Source organism: Neoarius graeffei, chromosome 10, assembly GCF_027579695.1.
Source record: "Neoarius graeffei isolate fNeoGra1 chromosome 10, fNeoGra1.pri, whole genome shotgun sequence".
Lineage (NCBI taxonomy): Eukaryota > Metazoa > Chordata > Actinopteri > Siluriformes > Ariidae > Neoarius > Neoarius graeffei.
Genome location: NC_083578.1, coordinates 63859122 through 63880633, shown reverse-complemented (window position 1 = coordinate 63880633; position 21512 = coordinate 63859122). Strand labels below are relative to the sequence as shown.

The 21512-nt window shown below is 40.0% G+C and overlaps 1 protein-coding gene across 4 annotated transcripts in view; it reads right to left on the bottom strand.

The window, feature by feature from the left end:
• Nucleotides 1-9825: 9825 nt before the first annotated feature.
• The window catches only part of aldh9a1a.1 (aldehyde dehydrogenase 9 family, member A1a, tandem duplicate 1), a 32772-nt gene continuing 21085 nt past the window's right edge, over nt 9826-21512 (bottom strand). For all 4 annotated transcript variants that reach the window (XM_060932084.1, XM_060932085.1, XM_060932082.1 and 1 more), the window contains 9 exons: nt 20660-20789; nt 20393-20527; nt 20073-20269; nt 15208-15348; nt 14343-14531; nt 12433-12520; nt 10698-10839; nt 10462-10574; nt 9826-10312 (listed from right to left, as the gene is read on the bottom strand). In XM_060932084.1, coding sequence (XP_060788067.1) covers nt 10218-10312; nt 10462-10574; nt 10698-10839; nt 12433-12520; nt 14343-14531; nt 15208-15348; nt 20073-20269; nt 20393-20527; nt 20660-20789 — 1230 coding nt within the window. In that variant the 3' untranslated portion in view covers nt 9826-10217. The remainder of the gene's footprint in view (nt 10313-10461; nt 10575-10697; nt 10840-12432; nt 12521-14342; nt 14532-15207; nt 15349-20072; nt 20270-20392; nt 20528-20659; nt 20790-21512) is intronic.

Genomic DNA, 21512 nt, shown 5'->3' with positions numbered 1-21512 from the left:
ATACTCTGAATGAAGTTACTGCTAACTTGTCACTCCCACACACCATGAAACAAGGTGTAATAGTACTTATTCCCAAACCTGGTAAAGATGGAAAATACCTTGAAAACTGGCGACCAATTACTCTGCTTAACAACGACTATAAATTATTAACACACATCTTCTCGAACAGACTAAAAAATGGTCTTCACCAAATAATCAGTGAAACACAATCGGGGTTTATGAAAGGCAGATCAATACACAATAATGTACGTCTAGTATTAGACCTACTAGAATATAACAACTACCTACAGGATGATGGTTTTATTCTCTTCCTTGATTTCTATAAAGCATTTGACACAGTCGAACACTCTTTCATTTTTCAGGCTCTTAAAAGATGTGGGTTTGGAGATTTTTTCAGGAACATAATCAGATGCATCTACCATAACACTCATCTCATCTCATCTCATCTCATTATCTGTAGCCGCTTTATCCTGTTCTACAGGGTCGCAGGCAAGCTGGAGCCTATCCCAGCTGACTACGGGCGAAAGGCGGGGTACACCCTGGACAAGTCGCCAGGTCATCACAGGGCTGACACATAGACACAGACAACCATTCACACTCACATTCACACCTACGGTCAATTTAGAGTCACCAGTTAACCTAACCTGCATGTCTTTGGACTGTGGGGGAAACCGGAGCACCCGGAGGAAACCCACGCGGACACGGGGAGAACATGCAAACTCTGCACAGAAAGGCCCTCGCCGGCCACGGGGCTCGAACCCGGACCTTCTTGCTGTGAGGCGACAGCGCTAACCACTACACCACCGTGCCGCCGCCATGACACTAACAGTTCTGTTTCTCTTTCAAAAGGTACATCCCCCCGTTTCGCTATCAGAAGAGGTATAAAACAAGGGTGCCCCATCTCACCTTATCTATTCCTAATTGCAGCAGAAATGCTTTCCATCCTAATTAAAAACTCAGAAATTGAACACATTAATGTTTTCAATACTAAACTTCAAATAAGCCAGCTAGCTGATGACACCACTTTGTTCCTGAGAAACCCTGAACAAGTCCCAAAAGCCATAGACTCTATAAAATTATTTTCAAATGCTTCAGGTTTACACTTAAACCTTAACAAATGTGAACTTCTAGCTATACACAACTCCCTCCTCTCATCAGTTTATGGCATTCCCATCAAATCCTCAGTTAAATATTTAGGAGTGCATATTACAAAGGATGCAGCTCTAAGTGATTCTCTTAACTTATGGAGCAAATTAGAAGAATGTAAATCTAGATTGGATAGGTGGTTAAATAGGGACTTATCTCTATTAGGTCGAATCTACATAACCAAAATGGAAAGTATTTCTAGATGTATTTACCCTGCTAGTTCTCTATCCTTTCCTGACAAAGTAATTAAAACCATAAATAAATTACATTTTGACTATATTTGGAGAAGGAAAGTCCACTATCTAAGAAAGACATCCATGGTAAAAAGTTATGAAGATGGTGGACTTCAGGCAATTGACTTTGATTGCATCAACGGCACATTAAAAATAAAGTGGCTAAGATCATTCCTTGTTAACAACAACAGTTTTTGGTATTGTGTCCCTAGGGAAATCTTTAGAAAACTTGGTGGTATTCTTTTTCTCTTGCACTGTGATTTCATCCCGAAGAAGTTGCCTTTAAAACTATCCTCTTTCCATTCTCAAGTCCTCCTCTACTGGAACCTTCTGTACAAACACAACTTCACTCCACACAACACACCTATCTGGAACTGCAGATATATTCTTCACAAAAACAAATCAATATATTTTAGCGAATGGATGGAGAGGGACGTGTGGTCGATAATGCACCTGCTAGATGAGGATGGCAGTGTCTTATCATTTGATAACTTCTGTTTAAAACACGGCTTTCAATGTGATCGACAACAATACAACAGGCTCATGAAATGTATCCCTCCTGCCTTTTTGTTAATGGCCAAAAACTCAAAACAATTCACTTCTGCCCCTAGCCTTCCTAGTGCCTTAAGAGTAGGTGAGGACGACTTCATAAACAAAGATATACCTAACCAAGTAATCCGAGGATTGTTCACTTCTTATCTCTTTCCTTATCACCAATATAAAAACTTTAATCCTAAAAATATTGATTCACACACTATCAAAAAACTACGCACTCTCACTTTAAACCTACCTATCCCTCCCAAGACAAAGGAACTCCACTTTAAAATATTTAATGACATATATCCCTCAGGGGAGCTTATTAACTACAGATTTAATATAGAGCTGAAGAATTGCATATTTTGTTGTGAAAATGTTGAAACTACAGATCATTTATTTTTCTTATGTTTATACAGTAACACCTTTTGGGACAATGTATGTGACTGGCTCTGTGAAAACATTCCTACCGTTCCTTTTTTAAACTTGAATCTTCTCAAATATGGGTGTATACACAAAGACAAAAACATAGAGCTTTTAATAAATGTGGTGACGTGTTTAGGAAAATATTATATTCACAAATGCAAATGCATAAAGACAATCCCCATTTTCCCTTCCTTTAAAAACGAGTTATGTTTGTACAGTAAATCCGTCAGATATTTAAAAACTAAGAGGAGTAACGAACTTATATCAATAATAGACAGCTTCAATTTGTTATAATGTACCCCCCCTCCATTACTTTCTTTCGAGTGTCTTTTTTTTCTTTCTTTCTTTCTTTCTTTCTTTCTTTCTTTCTTTCTTTCTTTCTTTCTATCATTTTATTTATTTTTTTCCTCTTATGTTTTATAATTTCTTGATATGTGTACTATGTGTGCTATGTTCCTACAAGGTTCTGTAAAAAATACATAGATTTGCCTTAATGCTCTGTAAACCTTTGAAACTTCCAATAAAAAAAAAAAAGAACAAACTGGCGGAAATGAATCGCCATGTCCCTCCCACCAATACACTCAAGGCGTTGCGAGTTGATCCAAGAGCAGAGAATTGACCCTTCCGGGAGCTCCGCCCCCCATAGCAACTGTTGCTATGTCAGTCAAGCCAGCGCGGCATTATCTAGCATTCAGTCAAGCTTGCGAAATCATGAAACGAAAACAAACGACACTGTTTCAGTGTTTTCAGAAGTGTCCTCAGCCATCACTCTGCAACACAACCAAGGAGGCAATGCAGACCTCAAATGCCAGAATATAAAAACACCTGGAAAGTCCTGTAGACCTTTTTTGCAGGGCTTGTGGATTAACACACTGAAGGGCATTGCGTATTTGTTAATTAAATTATTTTTTTCTTCTTTGAAGCATTTGTTTTAGCACATCTAGGATGTTTTCTTGTTCATTTAAGCTGATGTGCTGAATAGATAAGAAATAAGAAATGTATTTAATATGTTAAAAATATATTGTGTGATATGTGTTTAATTTACATGTCAATATGTCAAATTTTCTTGATACATGAAAAATAAAAAAAAAAGATGGAAAAGCCCACTTATCTTAAGTTGAACGGTGAATCAAAATTTTATAAATTTTGTACATTTAAACCACATTTGTTTTGCATACAGTAGATCTGTACACAAAACCAGTTTCAAGATGCATATTACTATGCATTAGGCAGTGATGGCGCTCATGAGGTGTTGCTTTCAGGTTATCGGACAGTTACAAGATGGATGAATACAAGTATAACAGTATAGCCACAACACACACGTGTGTGTGTGTGTGTGTGTGTGAGTATAAATTATAAATTTTTTTCCGGGGGGGGGGCGTTGCATGGCAAGCACTGAGTATACCCACTGCAAAAAAGTAGACTACACCACTGGCTGACACATAGACACAGACAACCATTCACACTCACATTCGCACCTACGGTCAATTTAGAATCACCAGTTAACCGAACCTGCATGTCTTTGGACTGTGGGGGAAACCGGAGCACCCGGAGGAAACCCACGCGGACACGGGGAGAACATGCAAACTCCTCACAGAAAGGCCCTCGCCGGCCACAGGGCTCGAACCCGGACCTTGCTAACCACTACACCACCTTGCCGCCATATTTTATATATATATATATATATATATATATATATCTCATCTCATCTCATTATCTCAAGCCGCTTTATCCTTCTACAGGGTCGCAGGCAAGCTGGAGCCTATCCCAGCTGACTACGGGCAAAAGGCAGGGTACACCCTGGACAAGTCGCCAGGTCATCACAGGGCTGACACATAGACACTGACAACCATTCACACTCACATTCACACCTACGGTCAATTTAGAGTCACCAGTTAACCTAACCTGCATGTCTTTGGACTGTGGGGGAAACCGGAGCACCCGGAAGAAACCCACGCGGACACGGGGAGAACATGCAAACTCTGCACAGAAAGGCCCTCGCCGGCCACGGGGCTCGAACCCGGACCTTCTTGCTGTGAGGCGACAGCGCTAACCACTACACCACCTATATATATATGGGGGTACCCCACTAAATATACTCACAGTCAATAAACTATAGACCCCTTCGCAGTAAACGTCATTCATACGTAAGGGGAAATTGCGCGCGCAGCCTAGACCCAAAAAAGACTCAGCGACGGTAGAGACGAGAAGAAATATTTGGAAGAAATGCCTAGTTGTTGTGTTGTCGGGTGTCAGAATTGTAGCAGTGATGGGGTTAAAATGTACAGAATTCCAGCAGGATCTCACCCATTCCAAAAAAAATCCCGACGTCTATGACTACAAGCCATCAAACGTGTAGACTGGGATGAAAGCACCATCAAAAATGCGCGGGTTTGCAGCGCCCACTTCATCACAGGTAAGATCAGGCTATTTATTAAATCTTTCTTTTTTATTCTTTCTAGTCTTCGTTTATTGATGTAGCAAAATACTTTGGTAACGTTTGTCTGATTAGCTGGGTCATAGTTACACAATGTAATGAATATTGTTAGCATGTTAACTTAGCTTTGCATGCAGTTTTGTTTGTAGGAGAGGTCTCGCTTGACTCAAGCAGTCCAGATTTTGTGCCATCATTATTTGTGTATGCCGAAAAATCACAATTTTAAAGCAAGGATGGAAAGGTAAAATTGTGTGCCCTCACTCTAAATGCCAACTTACGTTGACTGCTCTAACCTAGCTCCCGCCCCGTTCAGTTTCATTTCTGGTCTCTGCCTCTCGCTTTTTACGCAGCTCTGATTTCTCTTAGCTGCACTCTTTACACTATCATTCCTTTCATGCCATTACCTCCTGCAAATTGCTGTTTAGTGTTGGTATTTGCTGTTGTAGCTAAAGCCACATTGCCATCACATCACTGGCATAATTTGATTAAAACAAAATGAATATGAATGTCCCATTGTTAATCAAGTTGTAGTCTCACTGTAACCAGAATGTTGATGGCAGGCTACTTTTGTAAATAGTTTTTTTTTTTTTTGAGTTTGACATTTTTTGTAAATAGTATGACTGCCTTCAGGTATCAGAGGAAAATGAGGAGGGAACTTACTAACATCGTCCGTCCACTCTTTAATTAAGTACGGATCCGGTAGGCGATGTCCACTTGTTAGAGTTAACTTATTTATGTAGCATTCTCGATCTTGTAACGACAATTGTTTTGCATAATCTGACAGCTCATAATGCCGGTCTATGGGCAGCGCCATTGTTTCTGGGTCCAGGCTACGCTAGCATCCTGGCAACGGTCGGTTTGTTTACAAACATGCGAAGGGGTCTATACGGTTTTGAATGGTGATGTTGGTTTTAATTTGAAATAAAATGATGAAAGAAATAATACAGATAAAACTAAACCTTTGATGTGAATATTCAGAATTCGGCAAAAATTCTGCAAATTTGTGGAAAAATGGCGGCTTGATCTGGGACATGATAAATGGTTGACTACATCGCGTTCCCTTAAAAAGGTTGTAGTCCACTGAAAAGTCTACGGTTATCACCAATTGTATTTTAAGTTGTAACTTTATACACCTAAGGATTGGTGCGCTCACAGAATAATCAGAACCGTAATAAAACATCATGCAAAATATTTGATCACCGTTGTAACTCCATTTTCCGCATACCCAAAACCAATACGATCGTGTGTTTTAATCGAAATGGAAAGCCTCAGGGTCAAGGTCACTACCTCACCAAAAGTAGTAACTTAAAATCACTACGCCATATAAAAATTTAGTTATAAATCTGGGATTTTGTTTTTTAAAACGAAAGCTGAAAGTTAGGTATAGAATATGTTTCTTACAGAATATGTTACAATGGTAGCTGGTCTTGTATGAATTTCTGAGCTATAAAATAAGTTGTGGTCTATTTTTTACCGTAGTGTGTTATTTGTGTGCGGAGAAGGACACACATTAACAATTTTCATGTGTAGAATGGAATTTTCCACTCCAGTTAGAAGTTGATCGTGCTTCCATTTGCGGTCTTTCTGTTACACAAGTGATCTGTTCGGACGTTATCACTGAAAAGGTGAGTTTTTACAGTTTTATTTTGTTTTAGTCTTGCAGTATAAGGCAATAGAATGTTTCTTTTTCATCTTACTTTCATATTTCGTAGTGTTTGCGTATTTTTGGCCAATATTTTGCAACCATGGTCAATTTAGATCGAACTTTTGATAGAATCTACGGCCAGTCATTTTGTCCCGTCCCTGCCTCGCGCTCCGTCCGTTGCAGTAGTGATGTCCCGTTGCTCGCGCACCGCAGCAGAGACCCACACGACCTTCAGCCGGTACAGTCAGTGTTCTTTTACCACTGCCATTATTCTCATCTTTCCAGTGTGTTCTTGATTTTTCCATTTTGTCCTATTTCGCCATATCAAATACCCAAAATGTATCATATTATTCATATTTAAGTGAATAATCAATTCAGTCATCATAAGTTGGCATTTTTAACCCAAGCAATCAAAAAGAGGAAATTTATTCAATATTTTCACTCATCTGTGAAGGAGGGGCTTTAATTCTTCATGATGTAGTTATTTTATATGTAAATCAATTTGACAAAAGCATTTGAATTGTAATAAAAAAAAAATTTCCCACAGTGGAGCCCAGATAAAGCAAGATGCTATCTTTATTCTTATTAAATATGACAAAAGAAATATTGAGTGTTAGGTAAATGCAAATAAAATAGTAAAATTAGAAAATGTATTTTTTGACCATAATGTCCCAAATGAGAGACCAGTTTCTGAGACGGACCTATATATATATATATATATATATATATATATATATATATACACACACACACAATATCTCATCGTACATGGCTTATAGCTGACTTGGTGCTACGTGCCTCATCGACTATCAGCTCATGTACCACTCGATTTCGTGGAATAACTTAAATATTATCATCTGCTTCTCTTTCTTTGTTTGCACATTTTCTTCTTATTGTCAGGAAAAAATCAGGAAAAACACAATTTGTATCTTTATTTACATAAAATAGATGGGTTTTCATTTTATGGAAAATATTCACGACAGTTTTATATAAAACTAGTTAAAGCAGTTTTATTAATATACTAACGTTGGACAATTGAGTTTCTGTTATGTAAGGGCAGTTTCTGTCCCTGTGGCTTCACAACTCCCTGGCCTTTACTTTATTTAAAAAAAAAAACTCAGGATAAACATTAACTTGTATATGTTTCAGTAGCCAAACCAGAAGGTACAAAGGTTTCTAGTGTTTTAAACAAGCTAGCATCTCGCTTATGAATATTTCTAATAGGAATTCAGTTCTTAGAGGAAACCAGTGAAAACTCTTCAGTGGACTGTTCTTAAAACAGGCTGGAACATATTATTTGGACCCATGTTTCCTGGGTGGCTTTAACGGTTCTATTTGGAAACTTAGGAATATATGATGAATTTGCACACTTCATCAAAAACAAGGAAAATGACTGTAGAAAAATATACCTTACACACAGTAATTAAAATTTTCTGCACAGTGAGAAAGTATTTACCTTTGTTCTAACAATCATTCTCATTAGAACCATTTTTACATAGTAGTGTTTTGCATATATTCCCTCAATAATGCAACAAATTGTTATGAAAAATATGAATGAAACTTCTTTTTTGGGGGGGATATATTTATGATTACCAAAGAGACAGTCTCTGCACAAAATTATATATTTGATATAAAAATGCAATTAAAAAGTATCATTAAGCACAATTAGAAGAAACAAAAATGCATGAAACCGGTGGACATTTGTCAAAAAAAAAAGTTGAGAAAGATCAGTTTTAAAACTGTAGTTTAACTTTTTTGTTGATTTTCAGAATCAACTGTTAAATGCAACTTTCAGAACCACCTGCCGTTGGTGTTAGAATTGTTGCAAGAAAGAAGCCCTTTAAAAAAGGCAGCTCATTGGAACAGTGGCCCCAGAGCCCTCTACAAGGGTCTCAAACCATATTAAAAGATATACACGTTATTTACCAGGAGCGGCTAACCACTACCACGGTGGTGTAGTGGTTAGCGCTGTCGCCTCACAGCAAGAAGGTTCAAGCCCAGCGGCCGGCGAGGGCCTTTCTGTGTGGAGTTTGTATGTTCTCCCCCTGTCCGTGTGGGTTTCCTCCGGGTGCTCCGGTTTCCCCCACAGTCCAAAGGCATGCAGGTTAGGATAACTGGTGGCTTGAAATTGACCATAGGTGTGAATGGTTGTGTGTCGCTATGTGTCAGCCCTGTGATGACCTGGTGACTTGTCCAGGGTGTACCCCACCTCTCACCCATAATCAGCTGGGATAGGCTCCAGCTTGCCTGCAGGACAGGATAAGCAGCTACAGATAATGGATGGATGTTATTTACCAGCTGGGAGGCCCGTATCGTGAAATACCGTGACCAAGGTCTTGAAAGTACTGATCGAGGTCACAGTATTTCACCATACAGACCGACCTTAAGCTGGTAAATCTAATTTTTTCTTTACCAAATTCTAACAGAAAACGAGACCGCCCGAAAGGGAAAACTGAGCCAAGCTGCCATTTTGAATCCTCATTCATGGCTGTCATGCAAATGGCTTCCTCCTTGGTATACAAGCACACTTCCATGGCGGGGGGGGAAGCTACATTTTGCCACCTATGTAGTCCCTTGTTTATACAAATAGGAGTCATTCAGGATTCAGCTATGTTTTTGCTCAGCCTTAGCAACAGCTACAGGTTTTTAGCTTTCTCCTGAAATGTTTTTTCTTTCTTCTTCAGGGTAGTAAAACTCGCTTTCGCTGTGAACACTGTCGTTATCACTATCCATGATGTACAATTAATACTATTCTCCTGAGAAATGCAAAAATAAATGTTGACAAAAATTGCTACGATGTTTGTTGTGAACGAGCAAGTCGCCAGAGGTCTGTATCGTAGGATACGGACCTGCTCGCCCGCCAGAGTGCAGGATTTGATAGAAACTGGACCACGCAAAAATAAATAGAATTCGTGCGGTTTATCTTTCCAGAGCCGATTCATTAAATAGTCATTTGTCAGGTATTAATTTTGAAGCCAGTTTTGTAGGCAAATACTGTATTCAAAATAGGTGCTAAAAAAAAAATAAAAAAATTTAAAGGATCCTAAAAAATTTTTTTAAAAATCCCCTCCCCTTTCCAAGCTCACTTAACAGGTTATTTTTCTGTTTTTCTTCACAGCACTACACAAGTCTAACAAAGTCATTGAATGGGAACAACTCTGCAACCTCAAAGCACCTCCGTGGTTCTGTTAAACATGAACTTTATATTAAGTAACTTGTTTATCTTTAATTGTAGTTATAAAGACTTGGCAAATATATCACTGTGTTCGTGCGATTTTGTGTCATTATATGGAAGCTTGGTAAAATGATGCAACCACATGACCAATGTGTGTATGCAAGCCTTATAACCCAAGTCTAGAAGGTTGAAGTGCATGCGTCAATGGAAGGCAAAGGCAAATACAAAAAACTCTTAACACTTGCAAATTTAATTCCAAATATGTGGGTCATGTTTAGTTTAAAAAAAAAAAAATTCACAATGGTTTACACTGGTAGATAACAGTATGACAATAGGCTACTCATTCACTAAAGTCAAAAAACACTTCCTACACTGAACATGCTACAAAAAAAAAAAAGGCAGCTTAGATGTACTGTAGGAATGCAAGAATATCTTAATTGCAAATGTGACAGTGTATTAGGCACTTGCTTGTGATAGTTTTGGCTCAGAACTACTTTAGAGTATTTGAAATTGGTTCATCAGGTACAAGTTTGCTAAACTTATCTATGGGTTCATATTTAGTAAACATCAGCACAGCTTTCCTTTCGAATGGCAACAGTCATATTGCAGGATTGCAGTCTTTTAGAAGTAGTTATCGACATCTCCCATTTCCACCACAACAGTTTTCAGCTGGGAGTAATATTCAATTGTCACCATTCCATTCTCTCTGCCAAATCCTAGAGATAGAGACACACACAATATAATTTACATACATCAAAACATTAAGAAGCATATGCATATATACAGTGAGAATATTCATTTGCAAAGAGAACAGTAGCCATTGCCATTTTATGCCATTAAGGTGTAATTAACTCAGCATCTATACCTGACATCTTGTAGCCTCCAAATGGGACCTCCACTGGACTGACATTATAATTATTGATGAAGCATGTTCCAGCTTGAAGGTTTTCAGCCACTCTGTGGGCTCGAGAAATATCCCTACATGCATGCAAGACAAAATGTTGACCCGTAGAACAGATGGTTACATTAAAAAAAGAAAAAAAGCGTTCTCTTTCCTCGATCATTCTAATATCTGAAGGGGACATTGGTACAAGACTTTACCTGGTAAAGACTCCAGATGCCAGACCAAAAGTTGTATTGTTGGCTCTTTGCAAAACCTCCTCTTCTGTGTCAAATGACAAAATGGACATGACAGGCCCAAAGATTTCTTCTTTCACAGAGGTCATGTCATCCCTACAGTTATCTATGAATGAAGCAACATATAAAATCAAACATTTACTTGTTTATTGTGGAAATCAAGCTTTCCAGACTAATTCCTGTCAACTCCTGAGTGGAGCATAGGGCTGCAGCTGGAAAGCTCATTTTAGATTAAATTAGGTCCTACATTTTTAACCATGCTTACACTGTGTGTGTGTGTGTGTGTGTGTGTGTGTGTGTGTGTGTGTGTGTGTGTGTGTGTGTGTGAGAGAGAGAGAGAGAGAGAGAGAGAGAGAGAGAGAGAGAGAGAGAGAGCGCGCACTACATGACCCTTCATGCTAAAATCAACAGTGGGTATATTTAAATTAACATTAAAATGTAACACGACCTCACATGAATGGCAAAGAATTGCTTCTTCACTGTGGTTAATACAGCAAGAGCAGGGTTTATAATTAACAGGACAAAACCCAGGCAAATACTTTAATACAGTTTCAACCTTCCCAGTGCCTGATTGCACACATCTTCTAATAAGGTTTTGGGGGTAGGACGGACAGACGAACGGACGGACATCCATCCAGCCATCATTTATACCGCTTCTCCATCAGGATCACTGGGAAAGCTGGAGCCAAATCCCAGCTGACTTCAGGTGAGAGATAGGCTACACCCTGGACAGGTCAATAAGCTATCACATGCCCCTTTTCCACCAAAGCAGTTCCAGGGCTGGTTCGGGGCCAGTGCTTAGTTTGGAACCGGGTTTTCTGTTTCCACTGACAAAGAACTGGCTCTGGGGCCAGAAAAACCGGTTCCAGGCTAGCACCAACTCTCTGCTGGGCCAGAGGAAAGAACCGCTTACGTCAGCAGGGGGGGGCAGAGTTGTTAAGACCAACAACAATAACAAGACCGCGAAAGATCGCCATTTTTAAGCGACGAGAAGCAGCAGCTTTACAAACGCGAAGTCATTCATTATTGTTGTTGTTGCTGCTGCTTCTTCCGTGTTGTTTTTGCTTTGATATTCGCACCAAGGTTTATGCAAACGTAGCGCCGTAACCGACGTATACAGCGACGTAACCGACGTGGCTCCGCTTAGCACCGCGAGCTATGGAAAAGCAAACTGGTCCTCAGCTGGCTCGCAAGTTGAACAAGTTGTGAACCAGCACCAGCCCCGAACCAGCCCTGGAACTGATTTGATGGAAAAGGGGTAACAGAGATGAACGACCATTCACGCACACAGAGTAGCCATTTGACCTAATCTGCACATCTTTGGACTGTGGGAAGAAACCCACAGGAAACCTGTGCAAGCACAAGGAGAACATGTGAACGCCATACAGAAAAGCTGTGAGATTTGAACCTAGGGCCTTCTTGCTGTGAGGTGACTGTGCCAACCATTGCACTGCCCTGTGAAATTCTAGTACATCTTAAATGTTTTGAGAACAATACATTTAGGAAGCATGAAGGTAAAAATGCATTGTGCAGCATCATTGGTGGGAGACAAATACAAAATCTGCAAGTTATGGTCAGTGTTCCTATTTTTAGGGCCTGAAATTGGAACCAGGCTTGGTGGCCAGTAAAACACCAAAAGGTTAGTGTTGTTAAGCTCGAGGCCAAGCCAGATAGAACAAAAATTAAAAACCTTACCCACCCAATACACATGGGGACAAGAAGTAGCCTCCTTTCAGTTTGGGGTCACTGGAAACAAATGGCTCTCCACCACATAGCACTGTGGCTCCCTAAAACAAGACATAAGTGCTATATTATATTTTATATAAATAAAAAACTACAATCACCAATGTACATTCACTGGTTCTCATTGGACTTCCATTTTATTATTGAACAGACATTAGTGCACATTCAATTTGATCGCATCCTATATCTGAGATGCTCTTCTATGCAAATATTGTCATTGTACAGGTACAATAAGATTCAGTATGCAGTACTGAGCTATGTAGAAGGAATTAAAAAAAAAAGATAAACAACTAGTCATGTGAAAAGGAGGAGGCATTGTGAGCATCATGTGTGCATGAGTCATAGTCGTTGAGGTCCTTGGATGTTAAACTGAGCATAGATCCTTGTATTGTATATGGAGTTGTGATTTTAAAAGGGCAGTATAGTGCAAGTAATGTAGCAGTTTCACATGATTAAACGGACATGCACATATGTATAAAATATATTCTTGTAGGTCTTATAATCCGGAGGGTCTTGGTGCATTGGTTCAGGAGGTTTACTGGGCTGGGGTATAAACCGTTTCTCTATCTGGCAGTGCAGGCTCTGGTGCGCATGTCGTGCTGTCCAGGTGGGGTTGTAGGGTCATTTCAAATTGTGATGACTCTACAGAGACAGAAGGAGCGGTAGATAACTTCAAGAGGTGGCAGCCCAGGCTCTGATTAGACTCTGCCTACAGTTGGTGGACCAGCTGCTGTACCATGTCACAGTCCAATATGTGAGGGTGAGCTCAATGCTCTAGGTGGTAGAAGGTGACCAGCAGATCTTTGCTAAGGTTTCTATTTTTAGCTGTCTTAAAGCATAGCCACTGTGGTGCCTTCTTTAACAGTGCTGTGGTACATCCTCTGGTACATGTCGAAGCCCAGGAACTTCAAGCTGGACACCATTTCCCCATTGATGAGTGGACCCTTTCCTGAAGTTAATGATCAGCTCTTTGGTCTTACTGGTGTTGAGAGACAAGATTTGAGCACCACCTCACCAAGCACTGGGCCTCCTCTCTGTAGGCAGACATCATTAGCGGAGATAAAACGATCACTGTTGCAGTGGCAGCTTAGCAGTGCTGGGGTTTGAACCAATGACATTTTGGATCATTAGTCCATTGATTTTAACCACTGAGCTACCACTGCCCTACTTAATGACTGTTGTGGACAGGAACACAGTTATAGGTGTAAAGGGAGTGCAGGAATGGGCTTAGAACGCAACCCTGAGGAACACTAGTGTTCAGTATTAGAAGTGAGGTCTTCCCAGTCTGACAGAACAGTCAGGAAGTCCATGATCCAGAGGTGTTGGCTGAAGCTCAGGTCCTGGAGCTTGGAAAATCAGTTTGTTGGGGATCATGGTATTGCTGCACTATGGTCAATTAACAGCATCCGGACATACTGATGTGAAAGACAGTTGAAATTGCATCCTCTGTGGATCTACATATATAAATTTCTACAGAACCACGTCCATTGTGTGCACACTAAAATTGTTGCTCGGGTGGGGGAAGAGACTCACAATAGTTTGACATATCAAAACAAACTGCTATGTAAAACAAACTGAATTAATCACATGCTAACAGTAATCTAAAGGGGATGAAAAGGGGAAAAAAATGTCTTAAACTGGTGGATACCCTTCAAGTCCTTTCTAAAAACATTAGCTTTTTGTAGTAGAAAAATTAGATGTGTACCAAGCCACTGAAAAGTCAATTTATATTGATATGAAGAAATAAATCTTCCCTCAAGTGGACATTCAAAATCATACCACACTCTGAAATGTTCCTGAGGTGTTCTATTCCTTCACTGATTAAATATCAGCATTAAAAACACTTTAGTTATTGTGCAATAGTACCTGTTCTTTAGCTTTGTTAATAAAGCCCAGTACTTTCTCCATGTGGGGTTTGCTGATCAGAGCACCCATCCGTGTCCCATCCAGCAAAGGATCTCCAACAGCGATAGCCTTGGTTCTCTTCACAACCTCCTCTACAAAAGGCTTCATAATCTCCCTCTGCACGAAGACCCGTGTCCCATTGCAACACACCTGTATCAACCAGAACACTTATGGACACCTGCAGTATGTCTGTACTCATGGTCATACTGGGAACTTACTAGACTCCTTAATAATTGGCAAGCAACCTACACTATATGGCCAAGTTTGTTGTCCATGTGCTTTAAAATAAATAAAAGCAATCATAATTCCAGATTTAGTCCCCTTTTTTCCCCCTGTTAAAAACCTCCACTCCTATTGGAAGGCTTTTCACAAGCTGTTGGTGCATGGCTGTGAGGATTTGCCAATTCAGCCACAAGAGCATTAGTGAGGTCAGGCATTCATGTTGGTTGAAGAGGCCTGCAATGGAAGGTGTTCTAGTTCATCCCAAAATTATTCAGTGAAGTAGAGGTCCAGGATCTGTGCAGGTTGCCCAAATTCTTCCACACCAAACTTGGTAACCTATGTCTTCATGGAGCTTGCTTTGTGCACAGGGGCATTGTCATGCTGGAATAGGTTTGGGGCTCTTAGTTCCAGTGAAGGGAAAACTAAAAGCTATACAATTGTGTGCATTTTGTGACAGTTTGGGGAAGGTCCACAAATAGACCTGACTGTCAGGTGTAAACAAGCTTTTGGCCATATAGTGCATTTTAACCAAGATAATCCAAAATGTAAGCAGTTGACAACAATTTAGACGTTTTACTACAAGCTGATATCAATTCCTCATTACCTCTCCCTGGGTAAGGAAGTTAGCCATTAGAGCCCCTCTGACAGCATTCTCCAGTTCACAGTCTTTAAAGATGATAAGTGGTGACTTTCCTCCCAACTCCAGGGTCACCTGCTTCACACCTTTCGCAGACATCTCCATGACCTTACAGCCAAAGGAATACAGCATGCAGTTTGTTATTGTATAATGATACCCTGGATATACAGTCCATACCCTCTAGTGGTATATTGGCTCTCATTCACTACACATTTCCACATACCGTTTATATACAGTGCTCAGCATAAATGAGTACACCCCCTTTGAAAAGTAACATTTTAAAACAAACTCACTCAATGAACACACAATTTCCAAAACGTTAAGTTTAATATAACCTCTCTAACTTAACGTGAAGGTAAAGGTTAATAATACAATTTGGATTACACATTTCAGTTTTACTCAAATTAGGGTGGTGCAAAAATGAGTACACCCCACAACAAAAACTACATCTAGTACTTTGTATGGCCTCCATGATTTTTAATGACAGCAACAAGTCTTCTAGGCATGGAATGAACAAGTTGGCGACATTTTGCAACATTGATCTTTTTCCATTCAACAATGACCTCTTTTAGTGACTGGATGGAGTGTGATGCTCAACTGGTCTCTTCAGAATTCCCCATAGGTGTTCAATTGGGTTCAGATCAGGAGACATACTTGGCCACTGAATCACTTTCTCCCTGTTCTTCTTCAGAAATCCAACAGTGGCTTTAGATGTGTGTTTAGTCATGTTGGAAAAGTGCATGACGACCAAGGGCACAGAGTGATGGTAGCATCTTCTTTCAGTATAGAGCAATACATCCGTGAATTCATGATGCCATCAATGAAATGCAGCTCCCCGACACCAGCAGCACTCATGCAGCCCCACATAAGGACACTGCCACCACCATGTTTCACTGTAAGCACCATGCATTTTTCTTTGTATTCCTCATCTTTGCAATGCCATACAGTTTTGAAGCAATCAGTTCCAAAAACATTTATCTTCGTCTCTTCACTCCAGAGTATAGAGTCCCAGTAGTCTTCATCTTTGTCAGCATGGGCCCTGGCAAACTCTAGGCGGGCTTTTTTGTGCCTGGGCTTTAGGAGAGGCTTCTTTCGCGGACCGCATCCACGCATGCCATTCCTCTGCAGTGTATGCCGTATTGTGTCACAGGAAATAGTCAGCCCAGTTTGGCTTTCTACTTCTTTAGATACAGTAACTGCAGTCAACTCGCATGCCGATTTTCTTCAACCCTGCTCATCAGAAGACGCTCCTGTCGAGGTGTTAACTTCCGTGGATGACCTGGACATCTCTGTGAGGTGGTTGCAGTTCCATCTAAGTTTTTATACCACTTTTGCTACAGTATTCTGACTGACAAGTAAAGCTTTGCTGATCTTATAGCCTTCACCTTTGTGGTGTAAAGAAATTATTTTCTTTGGGGAATTCTGAAGAGACAAGTTGAGCATCACTCTCCATCCAGTCACTAAAAGAGGTCATTGTTGAAGAATGGAAAAAGACTGATGTTGCAAAAGGTCACCAACTTGTTCATTCCATGCCTAGAAGACTTGGTGCATTAAAATCATGGAGGCCATACAAAGTACTAGATGTAGTAGTTTTTGTTGTGGGGTGTACTCATTTTTGCACCACCCTAATTTGAGTAAAACTGGAAAAAAAAAAAAAGTGTAATCCAAGTTATATTATTAACCTTACTTTCACGTTATAAGTTAAACAGATGTTATATTAAACTTTGTCTTGTCAACATTTTGGAAATTGTTTGGTGTTCATTGAGATATTGTTTAAAAAAAAAAAAAAAGTTACTTTTCAAAGGGGGTGTACTCATTTATGCTGAGCACTGTATTTCAGGCCACACTCATTAAATCTCAGCTGTTCCACTGCAATTTCAAAAAAAAAAAAAAAAAAAAAACACAATTTAAAAATTTGACTTTATATTTTATTTTTCAATAGATGCTACCAACAAGTGAGATTACCCTTCAGTGGAATTCAAACTTCTGTAAAGAGCCAACACTTCAACAAATGATGCATCTCTTAGCAAACATACATGGTAAAAGCTCCTGGGTTTAATTAAGTATATTGCAGAAGAAAAAATGAATAAAAAGAGTCTCCCTGGTTTTGCAGCTGAATTAGGGCTGGACATCATTAACATTAAGAGTTGTCATTTATCTCCTGAGTAATCAAATTAGCTTAAATATAGCTTATAGAAGAGGGGTTGAAAAGTTGTTTGGCAAGTCCAAAAAGCGCCATACATTAATATTTTGTTGGACTGCCTTTAGCTTGTCATTTGGCATGGCATTATTTCAACAATTTTATGCATCACAACAGCAAACATACTTCCATCCAGAGTTATCAATTTTTTGCTGAGAACTTGTCTTGAATCCAATTTTTCCCCCAAATGGGGAAAAGGTCAGGACTCTGGTGGCTAACTGATGTGCTAAAATGATTGGCTCAGGGAACATGAGGAGTCTTTCACAATCTGAGCCCTAGTTTTATGCCTGTACCATCAGGCAAGGGGGGAGGAAACACCCCCAAGTCCATTGACTGGATACCCTGGTCAGTCAGTACAATCAGATAGTCAGCAGACAGCTTATATTTTTCTTGCCACACAACATTGCTGAGCCTGGACCTGAGCAACTGAAGCAACCCCAGACCATAACATTGCCTCCAGAAGCTGGTACAGTGGCCAGTCTGCATGATGGGTGCACCACTTCATGCTCCCTAGCAAATTGAAGCCTTTTCTTCCGATTAGGCTCACCAACAAGCCCCCCCCATGAGTACTGGTCACATTGTACACGAGGAAATGCTCTTATTTTTTAATATTAAACATTGTTACGAGTTCTATCAATTTTTAAACACAATTTGACTTCAAGTGTTTACGTGAGTTCCGATCATGTTCAGTCAAGACTATCTTCCCCCAATGCTGATGGTTCACTACCATCCTTCCCATTTTTAAATAATGCTTTGAACAGTTCTTAACCCAATTCCAGTAATTTCAGCAATCTCCTTAGTTGTTTTGTTTGCTTGATGCAGGCCAATTTGACCCTACTGAAACACAGCAACATCTTTCCACAACCCCAGGATACATCGTCTGACATGGTTGTTAAAGAAATGAGAAGCTACTCACTGTGCCAGTTAGGGTTTAAAAAAAAAAAAAAAAAAAAAAAAAATTGCCTGCTGAAATAAGTCACTGCTGTAATTATCCAGACAAAAGCTCTTTGCTTATTTAAAAGCAAGTTGTCATTTGGTTTTGCACAGACAGTGCATACAGTGGTATGCAAAAGTTTGGGCACCCCAGTCAAAATTGCTGTTACTGTGAACAGTTAAGCAAGTTGAAGATGAAATGATCTCCAAAAGGCATAAAGTTAAAGGTGACTCCTTCCCTTTATATTTTAAGCAAAAAACCCTCATCTTTTACATTTTCAAAATGACAAAAAAAAAAAAAAAAGGGCCCGAAGCAAAAGTTTGGGCACCCTGCATGGTTAATACGTTGTAACACCCCCTTTGGCAAGCATCACACTTTTTGTAGCCAGCTAATAATCTTTCAATTCTTACCTGGGGGATTTTCACACATTCGTCCTTGCAAAAGGCTTCCAGTTCTACAAGTTTCTTGGGCTGCCTTGCATGCACTGCTCTTTTGAGATCTATCCACAGATTTACAAATGATGTATAGGTCAGGGGACTGAGGGCCAGGGCAAAACCTTCAGCTTGTGCCTCTTGAGGTATTCCATTGTAGATTTTGAGGTGTGTTTTGGATCATCGTCTTATTGTAGGAGCCATCCTCTTTTTAACTTCAACTTTTGCACAGATGGTGTGATGTTTACTTCCAGAACTTGCTGGTATTTATTCGAATCCATGCTTCCCTCGACCAATGAAATATGCCCTGTGCCACTGGCTGCAACGCAACCCCAAAGCATGATTGATCCACACCCATGCTTCAGAGTTGGAGAGGTGTTCTTTTCCTGGAATTTGGCACCCTTTTCTCCAAACATACCTTTGCACATTGTGGCCAAAAAGTTCTATTTTGATTTCATCAGTCCACAGGACTTGTTTCCAAAATGCATCAGGCTTATTTAACTGTTGATTTGCAAACTTCAGATGCTGAATTTTGTGGCTAGGACACAGGAAAGGTTTTCTTCTGATGACTCTCCCATGAAGGTCATATTTGTTCAGGTGTCACTGCATGGTAGAACAGTGCACCTCTACTCCAGGGTCTGCGAAATCTTTCTGAAGGTCTTTTGCAGTCAAACAGGGGTTTTTATTTGCCTTTCTTCATTTTCCAGACTTCACCTTGATCGCCACTGTTTCTGTTAACTGCCATTTCTTAATAACCTTACAATCTGAGGAAACAGCTACCTGAAAACACTTTGCTACATTCTTGTAGCCTTCTCCTGCTTTGTGAGCATCAATCATTTTATTATTCAGAATGCGAGGGAGTTGCTTAGAGGAGCCCATGGCTGTTGATTTTTGGGACAAGTTTGAAGAGTCAGAGAATTTATACAGCTTTGAAATCTGCATCATCTGACCTTTCCTAATGAAGAATTTGAACAAGCCACAGCTCAATAAGCTAATTAAGGTCTGGAACCTTGGTAAAAGTTAGCTGAGAACTCAAATGTATTGGGGTGCCCAAACTTCACATGGTGTTCCTTTTCTCCCCCCACTCTCCAATTGTACAAATTTACTACAATAAGAAGGCGGCTACACAGTCACATGCTTTGTATACTAAGCAGGAGTTTAAGGATTAATAATTACTCCACCATATGATCATCTCCTTAATTACTGCAGAGGCAGACCAAAACAGACAACTAAAATATTTTCCATAAACAAAACCTAGTGTTGTTACCTTCTTGCCAGTAGGCACGCTACCAGTGAAGGACACTTTGGCTACCATAGGATGGTGGCACAGCAGTGATCCAGTCTCCGCTGCTCCCTGCACCACATTAAACAGCCCATCAGGCACACCAGCTTCTTTATAGATCTCTGCCAAAATGACTGCTGTCACTGGAGTCATGGGAGATGGCTTAAACACCATGGCATTACCTGTGCAAGAGAGAACACAAGAGAAAGTAAACCATTTATTTTGTTCAACAAATGTGAGTCTTATAACCTAGAACAAACATGAAATTGATGTACTGCAGTAGTCTAGACTAACGTCTCACATACCACATGCTAGTGCCGGGGCTGATTTCCATGCAGCAATCTGGAAAGGATAGTTCCATGCTCCAATTCCCACACATACACCCAGGGGCTCTCTACGAGTGTATGCAAAAGAGCCTCCGGGAAGTTGAATGTGCTGGCCTGACACACAAATTTATCACCCAACTATAAAATTTTCATACATTTTTAAAATTTTAGTCTAGGAGACATGTTCTGAATACCCTGCTATAAAAGGAATGCATTAGTGGTTTAGCAGTTTACAGCCCAAAATACCTGCTAGTGTGGGAGCAATTCCAGCATAGTACTCAATACACTGCCAGGCCACATCAATGTCCACCTTAGCTTCAGTGATGCTTTTTCCATTATTGATCACTTCCAGGACAGCAATTTGATCTCTGCGCTCCTGTTAAAGGTAACATGGAATAACGTTTACAATGAAGCAGATTAGATATGCAAGGCCAGTGGGATTCCTTGCATAGTCTATCAACATTGCACCTTACTGAATCACCAGCCACATGGAGTGATTGAATATGCTGGTAGAACCTTAGGACAATTCAACTGGCAATAACTCAAATGTTAAGTTCACCATTACTAAAGGCAGAGCAGGGACATCAGTACATCAATTTCATACCTTCCCCAGTTCTGGGCCGAATGACTGCTGGCCAAATACTACTTGTTTTAGTTAAACACAGCATTTGAATGTTGTTTTAAGCAAGCTGCTTCGGATCTAAATACATGAACATTTGCACCTGCACAGGTCAGCTGTTGGAGATGTGAAGTTTAAAATCATCCTTGCAGATCTGCATTTAGCCTGTAAAATAGAGAGTCCCCTCCAAAAGTTACTGGAACAAAGCCAATTTTGCTATACAATGAAGTCATTTGGGTTCGAGATCAAAATATGAAGGAGACAAGGGATCAGAATTTCAGCTTTCATGTCTTGATATTTACATCTACTGTAGAGGTGTTGAACAACTTAGAACATGGCACTTTTAGTGGCAGACCACCCACCACCTGAAGAGGAGACTGAAGGGAGAAACCCTCCAAAACAAAACAACTGAAAGAAGCTGAAGTACAAGCCTGCCTGGAAAAGCGTCACCAAATTTAAAAAAAAAAAAAAACAAACAAA